Source organism: Mobula birostris, chromosome 14 (assembly GCF_030028105.1).
Source record: "Mobula birostris isolate sMobBir1 chromosome 14, sMobBir1.hap1, whole genome shotgun sequence".
NCBI classification, from domain to species: domain Eukaryota; kingdom Metazoa; phylum Chordata; class Chondrichthyes; order Myliobatiformes; family Myliobatidae; genus Mobula; species Mobula birostris.
In genome coordinates this window covers 49181486-49202870 of record NC_092383.1, presented here as the reverse complement: position 1 = coordinate 49202870, position 21385 = coordinate 49181486, and the positions used below count along the sequence as shown (strand labels likewise).

Below are 21385 nucleotides of genomic sequence, written 5' to 3'. Positions count from 1 at the left end.
GGCTTCAGGATGGGGCGCAAGCCAATGTCTTACTCCATTTTGCTGATTAAAGCTTCTGTTGTACATCGATGAAAGTGGTGAAGGAGACTGAAGCATCGAGGCGAGTATGGAAGGTGCCTGCCTTTTGATGGCTCTGTACCAGAGAGGGCCCAGACAGTGTTCCCAGATTTTCTGCATTTTGGATGTGGATTTGGACTATAGGCTTTTTCAGTCTTATAGTTTTTTTATATTCTGTGTTTTCGGCCTGACCTTTCTTGTTTTTTTGTGTGGGAGGAGGGATTTGGGGGTTGATGATTGTTCTACCTTTCTTTTCTTGCTTGGTTTCATGACTACCCAGGGAAGAATTTCAGAGTTGTATACTTTCATAATAAATGAACCTTTGAACTTTTGAACCAATGAAAAATTGCAAAGACTGACAAACAACCAATGTGTAAAAGAGTCAAACTGCAAATACAATGAAAAGTGAATAAATAAGAGATTATGATTTATAGATAAATAGAACAGCATTTATAAAAAAAACTATATATACCATCCAGGCGATGTCCTCTTTCTGCTATCATGGAGCAGGTGGTACAGGAGCCTCAGGTCCCACACCACCTGGTTCAGTGACAGTTACCTTCTGAACCAGGGTGGATAACTTCACTTACGTCAAGTCTGAACTGATTGCACAACCTACAGACTCGCGTTCAAGGACTCATCAACTCATGTCCTCAGTGTTTCTTTTATTTACACAATTTGTCTTTTGCACATTGATTGTTTTTCAGTCCTCGTTTATGTATAGTTTTTCAAAAATTTATTGTATTTCATTATTTTCCTGTGAATGCCTGCAAGGAAATGAATCTCAAGTTAGTGTATGGTGACTTTGATAATAACTTTACATTGGCTTCAACAAAGGCTGACAAACAACCTGTGTGCAGAAGAAGACAAACTGTGCAAAGAAAAAATCATATTGAGAACATGAGTTGTAACGAGTTCTTGCATGTGAGTATAGGTTGTGGTATCAGTTCAGAGTTGAGCTGAGTGAAATAAACCTCGCTGGTTCACAGCCTGATGGTGGAGGGGTAATAATTGTTCCTGAACCTGGTAGTGTGTACTTGCTTTCCGATGGTGGTAGGGAAGAGAGAGTATGGCCTGGATAGGTGGGTCCTTGAAAGTGAGCCTGTAGGTCGTAGAATCAGTTCAGTGTTGAAGTGAGTGAAGGTTCAGGAGCCCGATGGTTGTAGGGTAATAAATGTTCCTCAACCTCCTGGTGTGGAACTTAAGGCTCCTGTCCCTTCTGATCAATGGAGAAGTTTCAATACTATGTCTGCACTGCCTTCCCACTCTTTCTACCCACCCATCCCTTTGTCTTTCTCCACCCCTCTCCCATCACATCTATTAACACTGTACTTGCCATTGACAAGACACAGAATTCTGGAGGAACTCAGCAGGTCAGGCAACATCAATGGAGAGGAATAAGCAGTCAATGTTTCATGCTGAGACCCTTCAGTAGACCTGGAAAGGAAGGGAGAAGAAGCCAGAATAAGGAAGTTGGGGATGAGGAGGAAAGTGGATGGGTGGGTGCAGGGGATGAAGTGAGATCTAGGGAGGTGATAGCTGGACAAGGTAAAGGGCTGAAGAAGAAATCTGATAGAGGAGAATGGACTATGGGAGAAAGAGAAGGAGGAGGAGGTGCAACAGAGTGAGGTGATAGGCAGATGACGAGAAGAGGAGGGGTGAGAGGGGTGCCAGGATGGAGAATGGCAAAAGAGAGGAGGGAAGGCAGGAGAACTTACTGGACGTTAGAGAAATTGACGTTTCTGCCATCAATTTGGAGGCTACCCAGATGAAATATGAGTTGTTATTCCTCTAACTTAAGTGTGGTCTCATCATGACAGTAGAGGAGGTATGGACCAATGGGATACACTTTATATCGATAGGACAGGCAGGAAGGCAGAGGGGGTGTCATGGCTCTGTTGGTAAAAAAATGAAATGAAATCATTAAAAAGAGATGACATAGGGTTGGAATGTGTTGAATCGTAATGAATAGTGCTAAGGAACTGCAAGGATAAAAAGACTCTGATGGGAGTTATATAAGACCCTCAAACAGTAGTAAGGATGTGGTCTACAAGTTATAATAGGAGATAGAAAATGCAAGCCTAAAGGGCAATGTTACAATAGTCATGGGGGACTTCAATATGCAGGTAGATTGGGAAAATCAGGTTGATGCTGGATCCCAAGTGTGGGAATTTCTAGAATGCCAGTGAGATGGCTTTTTAGAGCAGTTCATGGTTGAGCCCACTAGGGGATCAGCTATTCTGGACTGGGTGTTGTGCAATGAACCAGAATTGATTAGGGAGCCTAAGGTAGAAGAACTCTAAGGGGTAAGTGATCATAATATGATTGAATTCACCCTGAAGTTTGAGAAGGAGAAGCTAAAGTCAGATGTATCAGTATTACAGTTGAGTAAAGGCATGAGAGAGGAGTTGGCCAGAATTGATTGGAATAGAACATTGGCAGGCATATTGGCAGAGCAGCAACAGCTGGAATTTCGGGAAGCAATTCCAGAATATGCATACCAAGAGGAAGATCTAATCTAAAAGCAAGATGATACAGTTGTAACTAACAAGAGAAGTCAAAGCCAACATAAAAACCAAAGAGAGGGCACATAATAGAGCAAAAATTAGTGTGAAGTTAGAGGATTGGGAAGCTTTTAAAAACAAACAGAAGGCAACTAAAAAAGTCATTAAGAGGGTAAAGGTGGAATACGAAAGTAAGCAAGCCAATAATATTAAGGAGTATACCAAAAGTTTCTTCAGATACATAAAGCATAAAAGAGGCGTGAGAGTGGATATTGGACCACTGGAAAATGATGCTGGAGTGGCAGTAATAGAAGACAAGAAAATGGCAGATGAACCAAATAAGTATTTTGCAACAGTCTTCACTGTGCAAGACACTAGCAGTGTGGTGGAAGTTCCAGGTGTCAGGGGATATGAAGTGTGTGAAGCTACCAATACTAGGGAGAATGTTCTTGGGACACTGAAAGGTCTGAAGGTAGATAAGTCACCTGGACCAGATGGTGTACACCCCAGGGTTCTGAAAGAGGTGTCGGAAGAGATCGTAGAGGCATTGCTAATGATCTTCCAAGAATCGCTAGATTCTGGAATGGTTCTGGAACACTGGAAAATTGCAAACGTCACTCCAAGAAGGGAACGAGGCAGAAGAAAGGAAATTATAGGCTAGTTAGTCTGACCTCAGTGGTTGGAAAGATGCTGGAGTCAATTGTTAAGGATTTTATCTCAAGGTACTTAGGGGCACATGGTAAAATAGACCATAGTCAGCATGGTTTCCTCAAGGGAAAATCTTGCCTGACAAATCTGTGGGAATTCTTTGATGAAGTAGCAAGCTGGATAGACAAAGGAGAATTGGTTGATGTTGTGTACTTGGATTTTCAGAAGGTCTTTGACAAGGTGCCACACATGAGGCTGCTTAACAAACTACAAGCCCATGGTATTACAGGAAAGATTCTAGCATGGATGAAGCAGTGGCTGATTGGAAGGAGGCAAAGCGTGGGGATGAAGGGAGCCTTTTCTGGTTTGCTACCAGTGACTATGGTGTTCCACAGGGGTCTGTATTGGGACTGTTTCTTTTTATGTTACATGTCAATGGTTTGAATGAAGGAATTGATGGTTTTGTTGCAAAGTTTGCAGATGATACAATGATAGGTAGAGGGGCAGGTCGTTTTGAGGAAATAGAGAAGCAACAGAAGGACTTAGGAAAATGGGCAAAGAAGTGGCAGATGGAATACAGTGGCAGGAAGTGTATGGTCACACACTTTGGTTGACTACTTTCTAAATGGAGAGAAAATACAAAAAATCTAAGGCACAAAGGGGACTTGAGAGTCCTTGTGCAGGATTCCCTAAAGGTTAATTTGCAGGTTGAGTCTGTGGTGAGGAAGGCAAATGCAATGTTAGCATTCATTTCAAGATGATTAGGATATAAAAACAAGTCTGACCTCAGTGGTTGGGAAGATGTTAGAGTCGATAAAGCACTAGTGAAGCCTCACTTGGAGTATTGTGAGCAGTTTTGGGGCCCTTGTCTTGGAAAGGATGTGCTGAAACTGGAGAGGGTTCAAAGGAGATCCATGAAAATGATTCCATGATTAAACAACTTGTCATATGAAGAGTGTTTGATGGCTCTGGGCCTGTATTCACTAGAATTCAGAAGAATGGGGGCGACCTGATTGAAACTTATCAAATGGCGAAAGGCCTTGATAGAGTGAATGTAGAGAGGATGTTTCCTATGGTGGGAGTGTCAAAGACCAGAGGACGTAGTCTCAGAATGGAGGGACATCCTTTGGAATGGAGATGAGGAGGAATTTCTTTAGCTAAAGAGTAGTGAATCTGTGGAATTCAATGCCACAGGCAGCAAGTCCTTATGCATATTTAAGGCAGAGGTTGATCGTTTCTTGACTGGTCAGGGCATGAAGGGATACAGGGAGAAGGCAGGAGATTGGAGCTGAGAGGAAAAATGGATCAGCCATGATGAAATGGCGGAGCAGACTCAATGGGCCAAATGGCCTAATTCTGTTCCTGTATCCTATGGTATGGTCTTACATCAGTATAGAAATGCGAAGTCAAATTCAAATGTGTGGTCACTGTGAAATCTTACCTTTTGTGCAAGGCATTGTGAAGGCGCTCGACAAAGTGGTCCCTGAATCCACGTTGGGTGTCACCAATGTAGAGGAGGCCACACTGGGAGCGACAGATACAGTAGATGATGGCGACTGACTCACAGGTGAAGTGTCACCTCACTTGGAAGGACTGTTTGGGCCCTTAATGGTGTGCCGGTTTCCTCGCACTTTCGAAAGATATACCGGTTGCGGTTAGGGAGTTTTGGGCATGGTAAACTGGCACCTGAATGTATGGTGACACTTGCACGATACAATCAGTGCTTTTCACTGTGTGTTTGGATGTTCTGTATGTGTGAAAATAAAGCTAATTGTTATAGGAGACCCTGAGGTGAAGGGTTGAGAAGTGTTTCTTGTTGTTAATTGAGGAATTGGAGATACAGGTGAATGAGTTTGTTATCTGCCTTTCCAGAAGGCCAGGACAGCCTGTTTTCGCTGATTATAAAATACAATAACTATACCATCTGGGCCCAGAACACACACACTCTTACACCTCAAGTTTTTTTTAATTTTGCTTGTGTACATGGAGAACAGCATGGGTCTCTGCCACCCAAACAGTACTGAAGCTGCTATTTTTATGCAGAATTGGCTTATCGGTTATGGAGCTGACCATTTGGTAAAGTGCGTATATTTGAATTTATTACCAATTGCCATTCAGAATAGAGGTGTTAAAAGTCAATTGAACCTTCAAGCTGACAACCAATGATATTTTAAAATTAATAAAGAGATCATCCCTTAGTTTTTGTCCTTCCATTGTTCCTATCACATCTGCCTCTGGCACCCCTTATGTGTAAAGGGAAGTTATGTTCTTCTAGGTTGATTACACGCTGCCACTGTCATTCTCACCCATCTGTCTGCAGTGGGCAAGGCTAGCTCTGGCTGTCACATCTCCAGGGTCTCACTTGACTACAACTGCCCCGGGCTGTGCTTGCCTGAAAGTTGCCTTTAAACCTTACTTTATCACAACTTCCACAAACCTTCTTCCCTACTGAGCTCATCTCCTCATCTTAGCTTGCTCAATACTGAAGTTAATCTTGCAATTTTCATGGTGATAATGGTCAATGATCAAGTTTATGCATCATATTCATTTACATGTATTAGGAATTTGTTCAAGTTTAATTATTATTCAACCATAAATGAATACAGCCAAAAGGAACAGTGTTCCTCTGGGGCCAAGGTGCAAGACATATAACCAACAGCACACAGCACACAGCACACAGCACAAACAGCACATTAGCTATGATTTCAGAAAAACATATGGTCACAAGGAAAAAAATAATAATATAACCTATTTGCTCTGGTGTGTTGATCAGGGTGTGACATGCAACAAACAACAACAACATTCAGCACTTATAAAGAATTAGATAAAATGTTAGAGGTTAAGGTACAGATATGGAATAAAATGTGCATGAATACATAAATACAATGTAATCAGCTTTACAAAAAGCAACTTAAAGTGTTGACAGTGTAGTGGAGTGACTGTGAGGTGGCAGGGGGGGCGGGGAATAACTAGAATGGTTGATCAGATTAACTGCCTGGGAGAAGAAAATTTAAGATAGTGTGAAGGTTTTGTTTAAGTAGCCCTAAAGTATTTTTCCAGAAGGGAGCTTTTGGAAAAAGGCATTTTGCAGGTTGGGGAGTGTCCGCGATGATTCTTTCCTGCCTGCATCTCTGTCGGGGACACACACCAGTCCTGCAGTGCTGGTGGACTGCAGCCAGTGACCTTCTCTGCTGACCTGACTGTGCTGTAGTTTTTGCATTTGTGAGAGGATGCTGCACGGTGGTGGATGACGAGAAGCTGCTCTCTATGATGCCGTGTAGAATTGCACCGGGGTGTTCTAGGGAAGATGGAATTTTACCAACTGGCACAAGAAGTACCTCCTGTGCAGTGTCTTTTTGTTAATGAAATTACCATGAGAACCCCATGTTTCTCCCACATGAGCTCCTGTGAAATAATAATGCCCAGAAACGTGAATGTTGAAACAATGCTGACTATAGAGTTGTTGATAATGAGAGGGTGGAGAAGAAACACTTTTCTCCTGAAGTCGATATGCACCTCCATGGCTTTGAGGGGAAAAGATGATGTGGGCCTTGTGTCAGGCCCGTATACCCGAAACATACACATCAGGAGTATGAGGGTCTAGACAATTTGACATTGGGGTTGTCAAACAGGCAAACTTCCCTAATGAGGATTGTGCTGAGCCCATGGCAACTTGCCTTTGAGCTTTTCCTCAGGAACTTTATTCTTAAATGCATATCAAGTTCAAGTTTATTGCCTTTCATCCATACACATGTATACAGCTAAACAAATCAATGTTCCTCTGGGACCCAGATAAAAAACACAGGACAGATATCACATACAGCTCATCAGACAACGTTCCCCTGGGACTGAGGTGCAAAATGCAGGACAGATATCACATACAGCTCATCACACAATGTTCCTGTGAAACTGAGGTGCAAAATACAGGACAGATATCACATACAGCTCATCAAATAATTGCTCCTTGATTGCTACCATCAAGGAGGATGTACAGGAGCCTTAAGACATGCAACTAACATTTTAGGAACAGCTTCTTTCCCACCGCTAACAGATTTCTGAATGGACAATGAAGCCATGAGCACTACCTCACTATTTTACTCTCATTTTGTACTACTTATTTATTTTAATAGTTTTTCGTATACAGTTTACACACACACACACACACACACACACATTTATACATTTCTGATTGTAATTTGTAGTTTTTATTACGTTTTGCAATGTGCTGCTGCTGCAGCAAAACAACAAATTTCATGACAAATGTCAGAGATATTAACCTGTTTCTGATTATATTAACACAATAACATTAAAAGATATTCTATGGATGTTCAAGTTGACATAAAGTGCATATGTGACAAATAGTTAAACGTACAACAGCAACAGGCGCTGACATAAATAATGTGTACTGGGGGAGCAGGATGTGCAGAAGCCTCACAGCCTAACAATCCTTTTTGTTATACAGCAGTACCTTCTGCCTGACAGTAGGAGGTCAGAGAGTTTGTGGGATGGATGGGAGGGGTCTTTGACAACACTGAGGGGCTGAGGGCTCTGATATTGTGTGGCCACTAGATCATGAATATCTTTTCCTTGACTGCACTGCCAGACCGTTTGAAATTATCATCCTCATTACCATCTTTGCCAATTGTATCGCTCTCGCCGTGTTTGAGCCTCTCCCAGAAGATGACACCAATTCCTTCAACTTCAAGTTGGTAAGTAGAATATGAATATAAGCCAAACATAGAGGGTCTAGTTGAGGGGGAAGACCCACCTGTCTCAATCAGCTGCCCTATTCCATAAATAAACCACTTTCTTTGAATAAATACAGAAATAAATAAGCAGACATATATAATATTTAACAACCAGACAAACAAATAAAGCCAGATTCGAGAATCCAAATAAAAGGAATATAAAAGAACTTTTCTTGTACACTCAACCTGGAATCCAATGTATTATCAAGGAAGCTGCATCTGATGGAAAAATAAATCCATTTTGGCTCCCCTCTTAACTCTTCTCTCCTCACCTGCCCATCACCTCCCTTGGGTGACCCTCCTCCTTCCCTTTCTTCCATGGTCCACTAGCCTATCGGGTTCCTTCTTCTTCAGTCTTTACCTCTTCCACTTATCACTTCCCAGCTTCTTACTTCATGTCCTGCTCTCCCATCTATCCACCTTTCCCCTCACCTATCATCGAGCAGCTTGTACTGTACTCCTTCCTCTCCCGCCACCTTCTTATCCTGGCTACTTCCCCCTACCTTTTCAGTCCTCATAAATGGTCTTGGACCAAAATGTCGACAGTTTATTCCTCTCCATAGATGCTGCCTGACCAGCTGAATTCCTCCAGCATCTTGTGTGTGTTGAACAGTGTGGCTACTTCTCCTTTGACCTTTGGATATGAAAGTTGTGAGCAACCTCAGGATGGAACTTTGATCTGGTATCTAGTGTCACTTCTCTCTCTCTGTAGCCTGCAACGTGAACTTCCTTTCTGACCCTCCCAGTGGAGGATGTGACTTTTTTTCCGGCCCCATGCAGCCACAATTACCAGGATATGGTTTACCTGCCCGACCTGGTGTCAGGTTTTGTAAACTGTAAGCTCCAGCGAAAATCAGGGAGCAAAGCTAGAGGTTGCTAGTTAGCTGTTCGACTCTTATTTTGGCAATTAGATTTAGACCATAAGACATAGGAGCAGAACTAGGCAATTTAGATCATTGAGTCTGCTGCACCATTCCATCTTGGCGGATTTATTATCACTCTCAACCCCTTTCACCTGCCTTCTCCTCCTAACCTGAGACACCCTGACTAATCAAAAACCTGTCAACTTCTGCTTTGAATATACCCAATGACTTGCCTTCAGAGCAATCAGTGGCAATGAATTCCACACATTCACCACCCCCTGGCTAAAGATGTTCCTTTTCATCTCTGTTCTAAATGGTCATCCCTCTACCTGTGAGGATGTGCCGTCTGGTCCTAGACTCCCCTAATAAAGGAAACATCCTCTCCATGTCCACTCTATCTGTGCCCTCTGGTCCTAGACTCTTCTACTGTAGGAAACATCTCTCCATGTCCACTCTATCTGTGCCCTCTGGTCCCAGATTCTCCCACTATAGGAAACAACCTCTCCACATCCACTCTATCTGTGTCCTCTGGTCCTAGACTCACCCACTATAGGAAACATCCTCTCCATCTCCACTTTATCTGTGCCCTCTGGTCCTAGACTCCCCCAGTACTGGAAACATCCTCTCCACACCAACTCTATCTGTGCTCTCTGGTCTTAGACTCCCCCACTAGAGGAAACATCCTCTCCATCTCCACTTTATCTGTGCCCTCTGGTCCTAGACTCCCCCAGTACTGGAAACATCCTCTCCACTTCCACTCTATCTGTGCTCTCTGGTCTTAGACTCCCCCACTATAGGAAACATCCTCTCCACATCCACTCTATCTGTGCCCTCTGGTCCTAGACTCTCCCACTAGAGGAACCATCCTCTCCATATCCACTTTATTGGTACCTTCTGGTCCTAGACTCCCCCAGTACTGGAAACATCCTCTCCACATCCACTCTACAGGTTTCCCCCGCCATCCGTAGGTAGAGCGTTCCTATGTAAGCCAGAATGTCGTAAAGTGAAGAAGCAATTACCATTTATTTATATGGGAAAAATTTGTGAGCGTTCGCAGACCTAAAAAAATAACCTACCAAATCATGCCAAATAACACATAAAACCTAAAATAACAGTAACATACAGTAAAAGCAGGAATGATATGATAAATACACAGCCTATATAAAGTAGAAATACTTTTCTACAATCATTGCCGCATTGTTCTCCGTAGCGAAAATCTCACGCAAGTGCTCTCGGCAGAAACACTCTCTCCAGTAACCTTTAAGCTTTGAAGCTGCCAAATCATACCAAATAACACATAAAAATACACAGCCTATATAAAGTAGAAATAATGTATGTATCACTTACCGGAATCGGGAAGACAGCGCTGAGCACACTGATGATGGTGTGTTAGGCCGAGTCATCGGAGGTTAGGGTGGTGCAGTGGCCCCCACCCTCCAGGCTGCCAACCGATACCGATCTGCGAAGAATGCAGCGGTACAGCGGTAGCCGGGACGCACCCAGCACATCTTTAAGAAAAAAGTCGAAGTAAACAAGCTGATTAATTAGGTGCCGCCCAGCACGTAAATGTTGGCCCAGATCAGAGGCGACACAATCGGCAATCGCCTTTGATCTGGGCTAACATTTACGTGCCGAGCGGCACCTAATTAATTAGCTTGTTATTTCGGCTTTTTTCTTAAAGATGTGTTGGGTGCGTCCCGGCTACTGCTGCATTCTCTGCGGCAAAGTATTGGTCCGTGGCCCTGGGGTTGGAGTGGTGGGACACTGGGGTGTCATCTCATTGTCGTTTGTTTCCATCAGGGCAGGCAGGTCATCTTCTTCTATGTCTGCCTGCCTCGATGTTGAAGGTCGAGGTTCGTCTGCTGTGGCTGATGTGGAAGGCTTGAAAAATGACAGTATGCTTGACTGCTTAGCCTCGTGCATTTTTCCATCATACAGTTCTTTGTAAGCACTGAAACCATCCTGCAAATATGCCCTAAAGCTACGTACCCTTTCAAAATTAAAGTCGTATTTTTCTGCAATCATTGCAGCGAAAATCTCATGCAGTTGCTTCACTTTCAGTTCCTGGATGACTTCACTTTCAGTCCGTTCGCTACTGCATTCGGTTTCAATTGTTATCCTTTCCTCTTCCAATTGCATCAGCTCTTCATCTATCAGTTTATTGGTCATGGGATGCCAAAACCTCTTCAACATCATTTTCGTCGGCCGACTTCCGGGTCATCAAGGGAATGGCGGCGTAAGGAAAAGGTCTCTCGACAAAAAGGAAGGTAAACTGCCCCAAAATCGAATTTAGATAAATACTTAATATTGCATAACTATATTAATAAAAGGGGCAAGGATGATGTCTAAGAACAAGATTAAAAAGTCTGCTCCGAAGGCTGATAAACATAAAGGGACGCAGCAAGGCGACGGGCCTAGCTCCCCCACGGCAAGCCAGGACGGAGATAATGAGGGGGAATCGGTGACTCTGTCTTTGATTCTCGGAGAGATTCGCGAGTTCCGACAAGATAACAGCAAACAGCTGGAAGATATTAAAGGAGAAATAGTAAAAACTAACTCAGGGATAGATGAAGCCGAAGTGAGGATTGTTGGAATTGAAGAGAAGCTACAAAACGCAGAGGAGGTGATAGCAGAAATGCTGAAGTTACAAGACCAACTCCAGTGGAAACTAATAGATCAAGAAGGCCGCTTGAGAAGGGAAAATGTGAGGATCTACGGAGTTCCCGAAGGAACTGAAGGTAAACCCGGATTGATGATGCCCTTCGTGGAGAAGCTACTTAGAGAGAACCTTGATATACCGGCCGCAAAAGACCTACAGATAGAAAGAGCTCACCGCGCGTTGGCACCAGAGCCTCCAGCAGGCACCCAGCCCAGATCGATTCTGGTCAGATTTCTCAGTTACAGAACGAAGGAAGAGGTGCTTAAAAGGGCATGGCAAAAGAAAGGTTTCATGTGGAACAACTGTAAAATCAGTTTAGACCACAACTACGCACCGGGGATTCTTGCCAGACGGAAGGAATATACGGAAACACGGAGAGTCCTGAAGGAAAACAACATCAGATTCCAGACCCTGTATCCAGCTCGGCTGAGAGTCTTTTACGACGAAGGGACAAAAACTTACGCTACGGTGGAGGAGGCAACGTCGGACCTGGCGGACCGGGGACTACCTATTAAAGTTATCACCCAGCCGGAGTCGCTACTGGAGAGGATTCAGCAGAAGTCGTGGCAGTTAGTGGGGCGAGGACGCTCCACACGAACCAGAGTGTCAAACTACAAGGAAAAGCTGCAAATATTCAGACGCGAATGTACAGAGAACACAGATTAATTAAGAGAAATGACTGAAAAGAGTAAATCGGACTTAAAGGTAAAATGAAAACTGGTAACTGAAAATAAACTAGGCGGAATAACTTGAATGATAGTAATTTGGTCGAGACATAAATAGGAGAAAATTCTCTATGATTATTCAAACTGCTGAGGGCCCTCTAACACAGGGTGAAGATAGAGGTTATCCCTCTGAACTGAGGCGGATCGGTGCTCAGGCCTCACTGTGGGAAGTCGGGAAAAATTTTCAAATGTTACACGTTCAAAAATGTCTAGGGTGTGGTTATATGTCTTGGTTTACTGTTGAGAAGGGATTGCTTACTGTTTGGTTAGAAAAGGAGAGTTTTTTTTCTACTAGAGAAAAATGCAAACTGAATTGGTAAAAATAATTTCCTATAATGTTAATGGGGTTTTGAATCCAATTAAAAGAAATAAGATTATGTCTAAATTGAAAAAAGAGAGGGCACAAATAGCTTTCCTGCAGGAAACACGTAAGAGCCAATCTGAACATGGAAAATTAAAAAAAATGGGCTTTAAGCATGTATTTTATTCATCATATAAATTGAGTCACAAAAGAGGGGTAGCTACTTTAATATCAAGTGCTCTTAATTATGAACATATTTCAGAGACTAAAGACAAAGAAGGACGGTTCGTAAAAATCACAGGAAGAATAGAAGGTACAGAAATAACATTGCTGAATGTTTATGCTCCTCCAGGTTGTGAATGGTCATTTTATAGACACATTTTTGACCTAATGGTCAGTTCTCAAGGGGTAGTAATTTGTGGAGGGGATTTTAATATTAGATTAAATCCTATATTAGATTCTTCAAGAATAATTACTCAGAATAAACCTCTGACTCGGAGAGTGAATTCATTGATGGAGGAGTTGGGAATTATAGATGTCTGGAGGGAATTACACCCTACTAGTAAAGACTATACATATTACTCTTTCCCTCATTCAGCCTATTCAAGGATAGACTATTTCTTTGTCTTTAATACAGATAGACTCAGGATAAAAAACTATAATATTGCAACAATTGATCTGTCGGATCATAGCCCAGTCTCTATGTCTCTAATCCTGGAAAGGAAAATGAGGAAAACACTATGGAGGCTAAACTCACATATACTCAATAACCCGAAAGTAATGGAGAGATTAAGGGGAGAAATCAAAGAATATCTAGACCTTAATGACACGGGAGAAACATCACCAGTGATCTTATGGGATACATTGAAAGCTGTACTGAGAGGGAAAATTATTTCCATTACCACTCACATGAAAAAAAATCAATGCACAAAAATTAGCAGACCTTCAAGGAAAATTAAAAAACTTCAAGTTGTAGATAGCAACAAAAGAAATTCAAATCGAAAACAGGAAATTAGGAAATTGCAAAGTGAAATTGACGATATTTATACGTTGGAAACTCAAAAGAAATTTTCTTTACTTGAGACAAAAGAATTATGAAGTAGGAGGTAAATCAGCTAGATTATTAGCATATAAATTACAAAAACAACAAGCAGACAATACAATTCATAAAATAAAGAATCCAAAGACAAAGCTTGTGGAGAGTACAATAGGGAAAATTCAAGAGAGTTTTGAAACATATTATCGAGAGCTGTACTCCCAACCCCGGGCCCCCAATGAGCCCTATATAGACAGTGTATTGAATTTTTTTAGATCTACCTAAACTTACAGATTTACAAAATGAAAGTTTATTAGAACCAGTAACTGTCAAAGAACTGAACGTGGCCATCTCTAGGTTAAAGGCTGGAAAGTCCTCGGGTTCTGATGGGTTTACCTCAGAGTGGTACAAGTCCCTGAAGACACAGTTAGCCCCATTACTACTTAACACCTTTAATTGGATCTTGTAGAGAGGAGAAACTCCACCTTCCTGGAGAGAAGCGATTATTTCAGTTATTCCTAAAGAGGGTAAAGATAAACTAGAATGTGGCAATTATCGGCCAATTAGTGTTCTTAATTTAGATTACAAACTATTTACATCTATATTAGCGCGCAGATTGGAAAAGCTTTTACCTGGCCTAATCCATTTAGACCAGACTGGATTTATTCAACAAAGACAAACACAGGACAACATAAGGAGAACTCTGCACATACTAGAACAGGTTAATAAGAACGAGACAGAGACAATGGTAGTAGGATTGGACGCTGAGAAAGCTTTTGATTCGGTTAGTTGGGCATTTCTATACAGAGTGTTAAGAAGATTCGGCTTTCAAGAAAAGTTTATTAAAGTAATTCAGACTCTATATGACAGCCCTACAGCCCGAATTAAGATAAATGGGGACCTCTCTGACTCCTTCATCTTAGAGAGAGGCACTAGACAGGGATGCCCAATTTCTCCTCTCCTTTTTGCGCTATATATTGAACCGCTTGCCCAACTAATAAGACAGAGCGAAATCATAAAAGATATCAAGGTGGCAGGGATTGAACAGAAAGTGGCGTTATTCGCAGATGATGTTTTGGTCTATCTGAGTGAACCAGAAAAATCATTTATAGGATTGTTTACACTGTTGGATGACTTTGGGAAAATATCAGGTTATAAAATAAATGTAAAGAAAACGCAGGTTATGTCCCTAAATTATACACCATCCAAGAAATTGCAGGATACATACAATCTTAAGTGGGAAGCTAAATCTTTAAAATATTTAGGAATAACCCTGCCGAAGGATCTTTCAACACTGTCACAGGTAAATTATGGGCCATTAATCTCAGAGATAAAAGCAGATATGCATAGATGGAATCTTATCCCCTTTTTAAGTTTAAATTCAAGGATAAATACTATAAAAATGAATATTCTTCCTTGGTTATTGTATCTTTTCCGTACTTTACCGGTGGAGGTGGATGATAATCAATTCAAGGAATGGGACAAATGGATTTCCCGCTTCATTTGGCAAGGAAAGAAACCTAGAATTCGATATAACACCTTACAGTTAGGGAAGGAAGGAGGAGGTATGGTTCTTCCTTGCCTGAGAAATTATTTTTATGCCTCACAGATAATCCCTCTGTTATATTGGTGTAATAGGGAATATAAGGCTAGATGGAAGGAAATAGAATTTGGATTAGTTGACAGTTTTCCTCTACAGGTCTCAATAGCTGACAAAGGATTGATGGCCCAGTTGGAAAAATTTAAAAACAGTTGGATAAATCTTACATAAAAAGTATGGCAGAAGATGGTTAATTCATGTGGAATTAATAACATGTTAAAACTCTTTAGGTGGTGTGCATATGATACCGAATTCCTTTCCAACAGAGGAGATAAAAGATTTGAGCTATGGATAAAGAAAGGTCTTACAACCTACCTCTCATTTATAGATAAAAGAGTATTACAAAGTTTCCAAATCCTGCAGAACAAACATGGCCTAGAACATAATGACTTTTTTAGGTACCTTCAAGTACGAAACTATGTTAACCAGAGTTGTAGATATACAGACCTATCAACAGTAGAATTAGAATTTTTCAAGATTCTGAATTCGGCTTGCAGTTCAATACCTAGTAAATCAGTTTCTCGATTATATAATGCACTCTCCCATGCTAAAAATGTAAATACACTGTATATTAAAGAGAAGTGGGAGAAAGAAGCGGGGTTGGTACTTTCAGAGGAGGCTTGGGGGAAAATCTGCAGCTTTCAATGGTCCTTGACTAATTCTTTGACTTGGAGAGAACATTGTTGGAAAAACATTATAAGATACTTCAAAACCCCATATCAGGAAAAATATAAAGATACAAATGTGAGGTGTTGGAGAAGGTGCGGCTCCAAGGAGGCAAATCATTTTCATCTCTTCTGGGATTGCCCTAAATTAAGTCTATATTGGGAAGGTATTCATAGAACATTAGTTAAGGTACTTAGGTCCCAGATACCTCTGAACTTTGAGACGCTCTATTTGGGGCATGTATTGTTTCTTGAGCAGAAGGAAGATATAAAGTTGCTGCAGGCCCTCTTAGCGGCAAGTAAGAAATCAATCACTAGAAAGTGGCTAAATCCAATACCACCTACATTAGAAGATTGGCACGAAATTATCTTGGAAATATTTAGAATGGAAAAAGACAACAGGAATTCTGCAGATGCTGGAAATTCAAGCAACACACATCAAAGTTGCTGGTGAACGCAGCAGGCCAGGCAGCATCTGTAGGAAGAGGTGCAGTCGACGTTTCAGGCCTAGACCCTTCGTCAGGACTAACTGAAGGAAGAGTGAGTAAGGGATATGAAAGTTGGAGGGGGAGGGGAAGTGCATGAACATCGACTTCTCTAACTTCCGCTAGGCCCCACCTCCCCCTCGTACCCCATCTGTTACTTATTTTTATGCACACATTCTTTCTCTCACTCTCCTTTTTCTCCCTCTGTCCCTCTGACTATACCCCTTGCTCATCCTCTGGGTCCCCCCCCTTGTCTTTCTTCCCGGACCTCCTGTCCCATGATCCTCTCGTATCCCCTTTTGCCAATCACCTGTCCAGCTCTTGGCTCCATCCCTCCCCCTCCAACTTTCATATCCCTTACTCACTCTTCCTTCAGTTAGTCCTGACGAAGGGTCTCGGCCTGAAACGTCGACTGCACCTCTTCCTACAGATGCTGCCTGGCCTGCTGCATTCACCAGCAACTTTGATGTGTGTTGCTTTAAAATGGAAAAGTTGACTTACTCCCTGAGAATTCAAAAAGAAAAATTTTATCAAATCTGGAATAAATGGATTGAATATATAACCCCAATGCGAGCAGACTTTAGATGACTCTCCTAATGATTTATACTGCTCTTCTCATCAACTCAGTAATAGTGTTAACGTAAGCACCCCTAGTCTAAATGTCTTTTTTTTTGTTTTCTTTTGGAAAATAGAGAATTAACACAAGTAAAGGGAAAGATTTGGGAAAGGGATAAAAAAATGAAAAAATTAAGTAAATAAGTACATAGGGATTGGATAATTATGTCTGCGGGCAGGAGCAAGCATGAACGAATTAGGATATAAACACCTACAATGGTTGATACATAGGCTTATATACAACATTTTGGACCAGTGGAAATGGTCCAGAAGGGTTATATGGAAACTATTATTACCATTTTTCTTTTCAACTAATACCATTACTTGGCCTAATAGCTTAGATTTACCACAGTACATAACTATCTATTTAAGTGTTTATTTTCCTTTTATATCATCTCAATGTGTACTTAAGAATGTATAAATAATTGTAGTTTTATATGTACGGGGTCTTTCTTTTGTTACATTTAAAATGGCGATTTTTGTTATGTTAATCTGTGGAATGCGGCTTTGTTGTGTTTTAACGCTGCAGAGAGTTTGCGCTAGCAGTTTATTGTGGTTTAGAGGGTGATAAGAGGGTGCTATTAGCCAATGGGTGGTTATGTATCGTTTTGTTTTCGGATGCCATGCTGTATGATATGACTGTGGACTGAGTTTTGGCGGGGAGTCGGGAGGAGAGACGAGGAGGACGGCGGACGTGCGGAGAGGCTCCGGTCGATCACTTCGGGTGGTCCCGAGCCGTGGGTCGACGGAATTCGGGTGGTCGTCTGACGTCGAACTTGAGCTCCAACGGTAGCGCGCGAAGAACTTGGACTTTGAATAAGTGTTGGCGCCTTTTTTTTTCATTACTTTCCTCTCTGTATCACATGTATATTAATGCCCTAGAATTAGTAATATCTATAAAGTGTATGTGTTAAAATTTACTGGGTGTGCTGGCTGATGATTGATGTTTGTGATTGATTCGGGCGACGATTGACCCTGAGGGGACTGCTGAAGCAGGTGCTGGGCGGGATTTCCCCTAGACATACACGAGCCAAAATAACGGAACGTTACAAGTGGGGGCTACCGTCAGGGATTTGGATTTTTTTTCGGGAAAGTTGTACTTGTGGTTGCGGTAAGTGGTGTGAAGATGGAGCGAGATAAGATTGTAAGTTGGTGTGAAATGGAGGAGGTACCGGTGAATCATGCGTGTGTGGTAAGCGGGGTCGATTATCGCATTCCGGCAGAGGTACTGGTGCGAGGGTTGAGTTTGATTAAAGGTATCGGGCAGGTAGAACTTGTAGCTAGAAGGGGTGGGAAAGAACTGGAGGCTTGCTGGATGTTGGTGCGGGCGAGTGCCGACGTCATGGCTTTAGAATTACCAGCGACAGTCCATGTCCAGGGGGAGGCGGGGCCGTGGGGTCTCCATACCCTCCCCGAGGACGCAAGTGAGGAGGTGCCGGAGGAGCTAGTTGAGGCCCCCGGCCGGGTGCCCGTAGCAAGAGGTGGAGGTGTGGAGTGGGAAGATTTGGCCAGGCCTCGCCCCCATGGGCTTGAGGAGACTGCCGAGTTAACGGCTGCCATTATCTCCCTGGCGAGAAGGGTTGAGGTGCACCGCCCAAAGCTGAGAATTTTCTCGGGAGCCAAGCCCACCCCGGAAGGGGAGGATGACTATGAGACCTGGGTTGAAGATACATCCCAATTGTTAGAGGTGTGGCCAGTTTCGGATGAGGAAAAGAGACAGCGATTGGTGGAAAGCTTAAGGGGCGGGGCAGCCCGGGTGGTCCGCGATCTGAGAGCGGCACGCCCCTTGGCTTCCCTATCGGAGTGTTTAGACGCTTTGGAGGAAGTGTTTGGACTGTCAGGGGATCCCTGGCGGCATTTAGCAGAGTTTCAACGGATGGGGCAGAGAAGAGGGGAAAAGCTCTCCGACTATGCTTTCAGGCTGGAAGGAAAGCTTACGGGGTTGCTGCGACGAGGTATAGTGAGGGAGGACGATGTGGCGGAGTTAAGGATGAGCCAGATATGTAGCGGTTCCCGGGAGGATGACAGGGTGGCTTGGAGTGTACGGCAGTCATTTAAGCAGAGCTCCCCTCCATCATTCGGACGGCTGATCCGAGAGGTACGGGCCGAGGAGTGTGCTTTGGGCCGACCAGGGGGCTCGGACCCTCAGGGACGGTCTTCAGCGGTTCAGGAGGTGGTAGCCGGGATGAGACCAGAGAAATCCAAGGGGTCCTCGGGGGCCCGTATCGGGAGGAGAGAGGCGGCGAGTAGTGGGTGCTATAACTGTGGGAGAGAGGGGCATTTCCGCCGGGAATGTGAGTGGCCGGGGGCGTGCTACCACTGTGGGGAAGCTGGCCACTTACGGAAGGATTGTGAGAGACGAAATGCGCCGAGGGGGGAGGGCCCCCAGGCCACCAAGAAGGGAGAGGTGTCGGGAAACTTAAGAGAGGCTCAGTGAGGGAACGGACTGGAGTCTCGGGAGGAACACGTTCCCAGAAAACCCCTATGGAACCCCGGAACAAACAAGCCCAAATTCCTGATGGGCTGGTGGGACCCCGTTCCAGCGTGTCCCTACGGATAGAGGGGATCTTTGCGAAAGCCATCCTTGACACCGGGTCGCAGGTTACCTTACTGTACCGGTCGTTCTACAACCAATATCTGAAGCATTTGGCAGTAACTCCGTTTAACGCATTGGAGATTTGGGGCATAAGTGATGGTGATTACCCGTACGATGGATACTTGTCAGTGAGAGTGGAATTTTCAGAGGGAGATGTGGGAGTATCGGAAGCCTTTGAGACGCTGGTGTTGGTTTGTCCGGATCCGGTGGAGACCGGTGGTGCTGCCCTGTTGGTGGGGACTAACTCCCCTCTGGTGCGACGGCTCTTGGGAGCCTGTAAGAAGAAGGGGGGGGAGAACTTTTTGGAGACCCTCTCGGTACACCCCGTGTTCCGAGGAGTGTACGAAGGAGTGAGTGACCCCCAGGGGCTGGACCCGGAGTGCAAACGAGGGACGGTGTGGTGCACTCAGGCGAGGCCTAAGGTGATACAGCCAGGGGAGGCGGCATTAGTGATGGGAACCCCCAGATTCCCCGGATTGCCGCCGGGAGAGGCCCTGCTAGTAGACGCCCCCGACGACCTGGAAAGGGAGTTCTGGTTCCCGGCTGGGGCGCTGGTGAGACCTGAATTGCAGAGGCCCTCAGCTGTACAGGCACGGCGGATGGGGGTGATGATAAGGAACATAACGGAGAGGGAGATCACCTTTAAGCGCGGGATGCCCCTCGCGCACTTGTTCCCGGTGACGGTGATGTCCAGCGCCCCTGTGAAGCCCACTGGAAGAGAACTATTGGGAGACGGGGGGCGGCTGACCGAGGAGGCCTTTAATTTTGAAAACTCCCCTGTACCGCCGGCGTATAAGAGCAGGCTGGTGGAGAAGATGCTGAAGTTAGGGGATGTCTTTTCTCAGGGCGAGTTTGATGTAGGGTTTTCCAAGAGCACTCGGCACACCATTCGGGTAACAAATGACACCCCGTTTAGGGAGAGGTCGCGGCGGTTGGCCCCAGCAGATGTGGAGGATGTGCGGCAGCACTTGCGGCAGTTGAAAGATGCCGGGATTATTGCGGAGGCCCGAAGCCCATATGCGTCCCCCATAGTGGTGGCAAGGAAGAAAAATGGGAAGGTACGCATGTGCGTGGACTATAGGACCCTGAACCGCCGCACTGTTCCCGACCAATATACGGTCCCGAGGGTGGAAGATGCATTGGCCTGTCTAAGTGGTGCACAGTGGTTCAGTGTATTGGATTTGCGGAGTGGGTATTACCAGATTCCGATGAGCGAGACTGATAAGGAGAAGACAGCCTTTATCTGTCCCCTGGGGTTTTTCCAGTTCGAACGAATGCCCCAAGGTATCTCGGGGGCCCCAGCCACCTTTCAGCGGCTCATGGAGCGGACAGTGGGGGACATGAACCTGCTGGAGGTATTGGTGTACCTGGACGACCTGATAGTGTTCGGATCTACGTTGGAGGAACATGAGGAGCGGCTGCTGAAGGTGCTGAGTCGGCTGAAAGAGGAAGGGTTAAAACTTTCCCTGGATAAATGCCAGTTCTGTAAGACGTCAGTCAGTTATGTTGGGCACATAATCTCGCGAAATGGAGTGGCCACCGATCCAGATAAGATAGCCGCAGTCACCACCTGGCCGAGACCTCAGAAGGTGAGCGCCTTACGCTCGTTTTTGGGGTTTTGCGGATATTACCGGCGATTCGTGAAAGGATATGCGAAAATGAGTCATCCATTGAACCAGCTGTTGTGTGGCTATCCACCTATGGGGGGGAGGAGGAGGAAGGGAGACCGAGGGTCGGAGGTAGGAGGATACTTGAACCCGGGGGAGCCTTTTGGAGTGAGGTGGGATGCTCAATGTGAGGAGGCGTTCCAATCTCTAAAAAGGGCGCTGACACAGGCCCCAGTGTTGGCTTTTGCTGATCCCCGGAAGCCGTATGTTCTACAC

At 44.2% G+C, this 21385-nt stretch overlaps 1 protein-coding gene across 2 annotated transcripts in view; it reads left to right on the top strand.

Annotated features, from left to right (window-relative positions):
- Positions 1 to 21385, top strand: part of LOC140209887 (voltage-dependent L-type calcium channel subunit alpha-1S-like) — a 419288-nt gene that overhangs the window by 23935 nt on the left and 373968 nt on the right. For both annotated transcript variants that reach the window (XM_072278518.1, XM_072278519.1), the window contains exon 2: positions 7813 to 7918. In XM_072278518.1, the coding sequence (XP_072134619.1) occupies positions 7813 to 7918 (106 nt within the window). The remainder of the gene's footprint in view (positions 1 to 7812; positions 7919 to 21385) is intronic.